At 40.1% G+C, this 9,806-nt stretch overlaps 1 protein-coding gene across 1 annotated transcript; it reads right to left on the reverse strand.

The window, feature by feature from the left end:
* Positions 1 to 1,828: 1,828 nt before the first annotated feature.
* LOC308287311 (neuronal vesicle trafficking-associated protein 1-like) lies at positions 1,829 to 9,264 on the reverse strand (the record flags this gene model as incomplete). Its single annotated transcript, XM_080728433.1, has 4 exons — positions 1,829 to 2,029; positions 3,117 to 3,227; positions 8,577 to 8,693; positions 9,133 to 9,264. 4 exons carry the CDS (start codon positions 9,262 to 9,264, stop codon positions 1,829 to 1,831), a joined length of 561 nt encoding a protein of 186 aa, XP_080584559.1.
* Between the last annotated feature and the right edge of the window lie 542 nt (positions 9,265 to 9,806).

Here is a 9,806-nt window from a genome sequence, read left to right on the forward strand (position 1 = left end):
AGACGTGTTGTGTCCTGCAATCACTAATGTTAGACTAGACTTTCAGTCACAAGAGAAAGACTTCCAAGCAGCAGCCCTACTGTAAAGACTTGCACTTTTTACTCAAATAATAAAGCCAAGTAATGCTCTTAGTGAACGTTTTCATTTTATCTTCATTCTGTTTTTCAAACTCACAGGATATTACTTTATAACAGTTCCTGCATTTTTATTTTTACTTGTCTCCAATATATCCAGATTACAAGATGGTTTTGAAACGCTCCCAGTTGCCTTGTAAACCAGAACATTTATTTTCAGGGAGTAAAACTAGAATACACTGCACTGACTGCAGTTATTATTTTGATTCACACCGCTCACTTCTATTTCTGTCTGAACGTTTATTAGGATTAATATATTATATTCCAGTGATTCAAGTGTTTAGAAACGTCACTTTGACCTGGACTTGAGGGAGTGGGAGTCTTATCTCATGGTGGGAATTTTGCAGCGGCACAATTTTACAACCTGTTGTATTTTTGTGTGATGTGAATGAACATTCATGTATGGCTTCCACTCTACAGTTAATGTGAAATCTGGGCACTTTATTTCCATCTTTTACATTTTAAGTCAAAGCAAATCGTTTTACAGTTTGATAGCAAATGCACTTCAATGGTAAACCTTACATGGTTTCAAAAGGTTTTAACGTGACAACTAAATGTATATGACAAACAGGAAAATAGCAACAGGACAATCACTACTGATTCATTACCGTTTAAAGTCTATAGCATCTTTGCTCACCACTTTGTTCACCAATAGTCATCTGGTGACAACAACAAAACAAAACCAAGGCATTGCACAATACATCTTCAATAGCAATGCAAAAACATTCAGTAAAGTAGGATTAAAAAGGTTTATGCTGCAAAAGTTATCATTCATTAATTTCAAGTGGTGGTGTGTCATTTTATGCAATGTATTGTGGGAAAAGGTATAGTACAATGTGTGGTGCTCACAAAGACGTCAAATGAGTTATCGAAACAATCATTAAAGCTGTTGAAAAAGGCCTGTTGTGTCAACGATGAAAACATATTTAAAAGCACTATAATTATGCAGAAAGCCACTTGTTCTTTTGCAAGACAAATCAAGACGTGATAAGAATGCTTAATTTATCCATTTAAAATGTGTCCCCCACAGATTATATCTGATGTATTCACAACCTAATGAATGCAAGTTGTCATCTTTATAGATAACCTCATAGCCAAATTAGCTGCAAACTTTGTACAATAAGAAAATAGCCACGTGCTATATCTCGAGAGCTACGTCTTGCATGCGCTAACTTTGATGTATTCAAAAAGGAAAGGCTGAATACAAACGGATGCTTTTTCAAGTCATGCGTGCGTGTGTGTTTAAACAAGCAACGCAAGACAAGATGGTTCACAGTACAAAGCAGAGTGGAGATCTCCGTTATGTGTGTATATGTACAAAGACATTTGCCAGTGAATGTGCATCAGTGTACCAGTTCCAGAGGCATTTTTTCTACACATTTGCCACTGTTTTTAAAATGTAAATAAATAACCACGTTATTCAAACAAACCAAAAATCCACCCGAGCGGCAGTGCCGCTATACCCTTTTCCATCCAAAATACTTCCACATTTCCTAACTACAATACGCCTCGATTAATCAAAATGTCTCAGCCAAGCACAGCAGCTCAGACAAGTACGGTACAATCAATTTGACCCCAAAGACAACTGCTGGATTTGAGGTTTGCTTGAATTGCACAAACACGTTTTTATATATTCTTTTGTAGTCACGGCATGTGATGATGCCACTCCTCAATCCCTCAATCCCCACGTTGATTTAGGCCAGCTTCTGGGCTGTCTCGGTCTCCTGCTGGGTGACCTTCTCCTCAGACATGACGGTCATCCATGGTGACACGGACCTAGTGATGGTCTGCTTGGCCATGTTGTAGTGGTTGATAATGGTGAAGAGACGCCCGCGACCACCGGGGCCCTGTTGGGGGTAATAGCCATACATCCCTGCTGGCATGCAGCGGCCTTGCTGCTTGCAGAGAGAGAGAGGGAGAGGAACATATAGACAGAAATGACAGATTATGAAAAATCTATCACTCAGCAGTCAGCACATGGTGGTGGTGGCGGTATAGTGGGTGTGGGTAAAGAAAATAAATGGTGTGTGAAAATATCTGCAGAGCAGAACGATACAGCACGAAGAACTGAACAGCTTTTTGTAGGTTTTTGTAGGCTAGTTTAAAGGGCTAAATCTCGATATTCCGATGGCCTGAAAATGTAAAGTCAGTCAGTCTAAAGGCAGCTTTCCTTAATTAGATGTGTGAAAGACATTGAGTGAGGGGATCATGATCTGCGACACAGGTCACCATGAGCCAGATTTGAGCCCATGATGACATCACCATGAGGGCGATGTTTATATTGAATGTAATATATGCCAACTGGAATCATAGATGGGTCATAGCAACACAGTGATGATAGTCCCAAAAAGGAGCCGTATGCTTGAAAGATGGATGAGTTTAATATAACTTCAGAGATGGTCTGTTTCACATGAGAAGTTATTTTACTAATTATGTAAGTGTCTGGGACATCTATTTAGGAATATTAGTCAATATCCAGTTATACACTCACAAAGTGTAGGAACTGATTCATATAGCAGCACCAGTTATTTCTCTCCAGACAAATTAGACATTTACCAAGATGAATATCGACAATAATGTGTGCTTCCAATTAAAGTTGCACTCTGCAACTTTCATGTTCAACTGGAGATTTGAACAAGTGCTGACTTTTCTCCTTATTTCTTAAACCATTGAGTCAATATAGAGCATCTCTGCTTGCTCAGTGGAGATATTTAATTTTGATCTTTAGGCAGTACCACGTGTCGTACCATACCACAGGATCAACATTTGTAAACTATCAACTATGTAAAGTGATAAACATAAACACACTTAACACACTAATCAAAACACAAGAGCAACTCCGTAAAGTTCTGAGTTTGGAAGTTGGAATTTTGCTGGACGTACAAGCTAATAAACTGCTTTATTTATGTACTGTTTATTATTCACAAATCACAATAAATTTAATTCAAACAAAGTGATCGTGGTCAGTGAAGGTGTGCTCACCGTGTACACAAAGCTGTCAGGACAGGGCTGTTCGTACTGGTAGACCTTGTAGACTACCAGGAACACCACACACACCAGGAACGCCAGGGCACAGATCACCAACAGAGTAACCTAGGGAGGGAGACATCACCCAAACAATAAATTAGGAACTGGAAAATTGATTGATTAAAAATGATTATCTGCTGTCCCCTTCAAATACATCTACCCCACATGATATGCATTTTCCCCACCTGCACATTTACAGAAGCAATGATGGAAGTCATTTTCACATATAGACATATATTCACAATAAACCAGACCAGTCCTAAAGTGGACCAGCAGAAATGAGACTCAGTTGCGTTTATATAGTCAGCTTATTTGAAAGAAGACTGTTGTATGAATGAATGAACCAGTGTAAAGCGATTTGAGTACTTAGAAAAGCGCTATAAAAATGCAATTCATTATTATTATTGTTGTTGTCCTTCTGGCCTAGGGTGCTAAAATACTAAAAGAAGGGTGAAGCAAACATGGAGCACTGTTCACAATGCATGCACAGGTTAAGTGAACCGTAACCCATACTCAAATTATCTCTTTCTTTTCGAGTGTTAACATTCAGAGGCTGAAAGGAACAATGTTTTCAAGCATCTAGTTGTGGTGTCTCATTATGGATGGTTGGAATGACCATCAAATGGTTTCATTTAGACTTTTGAGAACAGAAAGAAATCACACAGAGAAACATAAGGAAAGTGTAATATCACAGGAACGTCTCCTGCCAAAGATCCTTGAATACTGTAGAGACAGCAGTGTGTGAAGGGGTTTTCAGAGGGGTGCAGAACAGTGTTGCCAAATCTGCTTATTATAAGCGACTTTGGGCTTGTTTTTCCTGTAAAGTCGCCTGTAGATATTGGTAGTTGCTGGTTGCTTATTTGGGCTCCCTTCCTAATCTAACTATTAATTTACCGAATGTCTGTCTGTCTGTCTGTCTGTCTGTCTGTCTGCCATCTGACCGTCTGTCTGCATGCTGACATCACTGACACTGATACTAAATAAACAGTGTCGCCACCATGGTAACAGCTGCATGCTAAAACAATGCCCAAGTGACATCACTGACTGACATCACTATATTGCCCAAATTTGGCCAGACTGGCCAGGACACTGGCTTGGAAAACCATATATGGGCATAAAAGAGAGACACCCAGACAGATGGAAAACAATGCCCAACTAACTGACTGACATCACTACAGTGCCCACATTTGGATATGACATCACAGACTGGACTGGACACAGAACACCATATATGGGCATAAAAGAGAGCCAGACAGACAGGCGGATACAACAGGTATTGCACAAATGGACATCAATGGTGACTATTCTGGTTGGTTCTCCAACATTACTTCTAAGACTCCTACATTCAATCCCTCATGTACTGTGCACACCCCCGGGCACAGGACTAGTGTTGTTTAAACCTGTGGTTCTCAATCATCTTCTTGTCAAGGAAGGACCCCCAAGTTAATATGTATTTGGTTAACAACGCATCCCTTCACGACACATTGTAAGCTTGTAGATCAGCTATTTTCCACATTAACCCTGGCATCCTTACTTTCCACATTATTATAGGCAAATAGAATGTCTACAAATTCTTCTTGTAAAATGAAACGATCTATAAAAATACAAGAAAATCCCACAAAGATGGCCGAAGTTCACAACTGGTCGCAATGCGGTTTGTGTTTGAGGCAGGAGAACATTCTACTCTCACAGGAACACCTTGCATGTGTGTGAGTGTGGCCATCTGTGCTGCACACTGCTCTCAACTCCCCTAGGAATTATGTAACGGCTATCTGTATTTCTAGGAAGTAGAGGAGGTGGACGAAGCAAGGTGTGACTAAAATCACTTTACATTACAGTTGCCTGATGTTAAAGGCTGATTTATCTACAGTACATTTGTCATGCAACACTTTTGTTCAACAAAGCATACATTGGGCTTAAGCACAAGACATTATCAAATGATCTATTAATGTAGTTGAGATCCATATATTTTATCTCAATGGGGTAACCTCACGTAACCAAGAGGCTTTCTGCCTGTGGAAAGCCAATCACGTTATGTTGGTTTGTTTACTGCTGAGTGAGAAAACAATGTTGCAAATTAAACTAATCATCTGGCGACCACCGGAATAATTACCACTGCTCTATACCAGCAGTCAGCAGCTACTGGAGTAGTGTGGTGGTGTTTAGCTGCAGAAACACATTGCCCTCTCGCTGTGTTTTTGTTTCGGTAGACTGGGATGTTCTTTGGTCTACCAAAACAAACAGTGAAAACACCAAAATACAGTGAGAGGACAACGTGTTTCTGTAGGTAAGCACCACCACACTACTCCAGTGGATGATTACTGTGACATCCGCTCTAGACCCTACTCCAAATGGAGTTACCCGTTGTGGATAAACTGCATCATTTGAGGTATTCCTTATTTCCTTTAAAAAACACTTTCATATTTGGGAATACAATGACAATACAGTGGTATTATCACCTTGTCATCATCATTTTAATCTACCTTTGCAAGGTATTTGTGATTGTAAAATGTTAGGTTTTAGGTGTGTTGTAGCGAGATCATTTAGCGACCTCCAACCTGGTCGCAACCTGGTCGGTAGTTTTCACCGACAGGGTCGCTAAATCTACCGACCGGGTCGCTAAATCTACCAACCGGGCTGCGAAATCACCGACCGGGTCGCTAGATCTACCAACCGGGTCGCTAAATCTACCAACCGGGCTGCAAAATCACCAGGTCTGTGATTTAGCGGGCCGGTCGGTAGATTTAGCGACCCAGTCGGTGATTTACCGGCCCGGTCGGTAGATTTTGCAACCCGGTCGGTAGATTTAGCAACCAGGTCGGTAGATTTAGCGACCCGGTCGGTGCTTTTGCGGCCCGGTCGGTGATTTAGCGGATTTAGCGTTAGCGACCCGGTTGGTGATTTAGGGTTAGGGTTAGGATTAGGGTTAGGGTTAGGGTTAGGGTTAGGGTTAGGGTTAGCAGCCCGGTCGGTGGATAAGCGACCCGGTCGGTCGATTTAGCGACCCGCTCTGTCGATTTAGCGACCTGGTCGGTAGATTTAGCCACCCGGTCGGTGATTTTGCGGCCCGGTCGGTAGATTTAGCGACCCGGTCCCTGAAAACTACCGACCAGGTTGCAACCCGGTTGGAGGTCGCTAATTGATCTCGCCCTCTCTCTTTTAGGTTCTCGATAAGCACTATTGGACTTTCAATTGTCAATATAGGCTAAGAGAGCAACAAAGAAACACTGATGGAAATGTTTTTCGCATTTTAACTGTATAGTCAGTGTTCTCACAACACATGAATAAGAGTATTGATTCTTTAACAAACACAACATTCCTTATGGTCCAGAACACATTACTATTTGTACTCTAATAATAAGTTGGAGTGAGCAATATGAAAAGGACAACTGAATTATATTCCCACAGTGGCACAGTGTACAGAACAGCATATACGGTATATATATATATGTATATATATATATATATATATATATATATATATATATATATATATATATATATATATATATATATATATATATATTCAGTTATATATATATATATTTTTTTCTTTCTTTCTATTGATAATGTTGAAATGCATTTGTAAGGTACAGTATGACATGAGATGCAGTTGGCCCCAAGGTATTTCCCTATATTCAAATATGGCCCCCTTTGACCAAGGTTTGGACACCCCATAGCCTGGTTCATTTTTCACAGAGCCTTCTACCTACGGAGAGTTGCGTCACTCCCGTTCACTTCATGGGGCCAGGTCTTCTACGCACACATCTATTGGCGTATAGTGACAAACGGCGAACCGGAAGTTTACAAAATGCATTGAAGTCTATGAGGTGTAAAGTGACAATGAACAACGTGACCAGCGCTGTTTCTGACCCCGCAGTGGCAGGACTCTCTGATTAGACGACTCTGATTTTTCATAAAAAATAAAATAAAATAAAAAATAACAAATGTACAAGCTTGCAGTGCGGCCCGAAGTGACATACTGTGAGCTTGTACTGTATATCTTCTATTTTTGAATAGCCAACGCTATAATCTAAAATGACACAGATGCTGTCCCCTTTTTTAATGGGTTAATTGCAAATTGAAGATCTATAAGCTCGCAACACATTGTGAGCCTGCAGATCTGCTATTTTTGGTGTGCAGTGCAGCATAAATTAAGCATCACAGAGGTGAAGCAACAGGAGTTGATAGAAGAGATGTCTCAAAGCGGTGATGTTGAGTAACATGCTTTGTTCCCCAGAGCCTGTGATGTGTCTTCTGTTTGCCTTCACGGAGAGCTCTCAAATCAAAGCCCACATCATGACTTTAATGAAAGTGTTAGATGATCTGCAGAGTTAAACCCTCATCTGTTGATTTCCTAAGCTATTGTTTTGATGTTTATTTATGCGTACACAAAAGTCATATCAATTATAGGGCCTTTTAGGGCAAGCTCTTGACACACTAACACATCAGGAGTCTGGACGTTCTAATTTCGACATGTCCACCTGACAATAGAATAGGATGAAATACATTTGGATTTTTGTGTTAAAAAAATAAAAAAATAAAAAAAAATAATATATATATATATGAACAATGTAAAGTATGATGTGAACATGCACAGTACATCATTATCAGACTTGATTTCATCCTTGACAGGTCTTGAAATTAAGACTAGTTTTGATTTTGACATTAGCATTTGTTGTGAGAAATCATCCACTGAATGATGATGATGCTCCCGACCAGTGAGCATTAAGGGAGGCGGTGTAACGGCACTGCTGCCGTTTGGAGGCCATCGCCATGGTAACGGCTGAATTAATGAGAGGTTCAGGGCGGGGTTAAGTGAATCATTGTGCACTGTGTCCCTGACAAGCACAAGTAGGACGACGCTGGAGAAGACGAAGGTACACTGCCTCTGTGAAGTCACAGAGCCAGGGACTGATGTGCTCTTTGTCTTGGCACTGTGGCAGAGGGAATATTATGACAGCGATGACAAATGTCCCCCCCGTCTGAATGCAAAGCATCAGGGAGAGAGCTGTGTTTCTGGACTCCTGCGTGCCGTGCGTGCGTGTCCCAGTAAGCCAGTCGGCTATTAGACGTCTGTCATAACTGGTCTAAAAGCATCTATACATTTTTAAGCGTCTATATGTAGACCATCAATATATTATTTAGCTGTTGAAATGACAATAGCCGTTGAAAAGACCAGTTATTATAACATGGTTTTATCCTAGCCTTTTAGATGTATTTTAGACGTCTAATAGCCCAACAAAAAGGTGTGTGTGTGTGTGTGTGTGTGTGTGTGTGTGTGTGTGTGTGTGTGTGTGTGTGTGTGTGTGTGTGTGTGAAATACAGATGGGGCGAAAAGCTGTATTTTTGAAGAATCAAGCTCAAATGTTTTACTTGATATGAGCTGAACATAAAAAAGCTGCATGGTCTTACTTTGAGACGCTCAGAAACTCCTTCTATGATGCTGATGGAGAACTCTGCAATTTTAGGAGATCGTAGCTTTCCTTTCTTGTTCTCACCATCATAGTCGGTTTTAGTCTTCACAACCACCTGGTAAACAAAGCATAACACAATAAAAGCATCTGACATGAACTGGATGCTATATTGGTTGTTGACTGAAACGCTCAGAGGAGAGTCTTTAAAACAATAAAAAAGCCTATAGACCAAAATTACAGCACATCATTTTTAATTCAGATTTCTGACTGTTATATGATGTTTTATATTTGTCTGTCATTTAATGTTTAAATGAATTGAGTACAAATAAGGACCCCGATGGAAACGAGCCATTGTGCTTTCTTGGGTTTAAATCCCCTTAGCAGACCTTTTATTGAACTGTACTTTCCTGTGCTTTTTTCTGCAAACTGCTATAGGCTATTCAATCAATCAATCAATCAATCAATCAATCAATCCGGTTACTGTACAATTTCAGTTTATATATAGCCTAATACAGATTCTACTTCTATTGACCATTTGTCAAGCAAAACCTTACCTTGTCTGGTGGAGGAAACTGCAGCTGGCTGGCATCTAACGGTGTTATGAGGGGAATGGTATCAAATCCATCTTCAGAAGAAACGACCTTGCCATTATTTTTGTCACAGAAATTATTCCCCAGTTTAACCATTTTGCCAGATGATGAGAATCAGATCTGAAACAAACAAAACGGCATTTTTATTTACTACAGTAAATAAATAGCAGATAGATCAGAGCAAGATTAGAGCAGGCCCAAATGTTTATGTTATATATTATATAGGCTATCCTGTGCACACACAAATCATGACTACAATTGCACAACAACTGCAAAACACCTGCCCACAAATAATGTGAAATGAGCTGCGTTTGTTTTCTGGGCCATCGTGAGATGATGGTGAAAAATAGCAGATCTACAAGCTCACAATGCATTGCATCGCAAACGCATTGTGAGCTTGTAGATGGGCTATTTTTCAAGAACCACAAAAGCGCACTGGAGAAAGAGAACGCATGATAAGAAAGGATCTTTAAAAAAAATAACATGACGGTTCCACGCATGCAGCGAGATATAGGCTAATAAGAACCCACATGTATCTAATTCCAAATAGGCTACTTACCAGTTCCAATTAATATATTCAGTGAGATCCTCCTGTCGTTGTGATTTTATTTATTATTATTATTGTTACACACCTAGAA

Source organism: Nannobrachium achirus (assembly GCF_963921795.1).
Source record: "Nannobrachium achirus genome assembly, chromosome: 6".
Classification (NCBI taxonomy): domain Eukaryota; kingdom Metazoa; phylum Chordata; class Actinopteri; order Myctophiformes; family Myctophidae; genus Nannobrachium; species Nannobrachium achirus.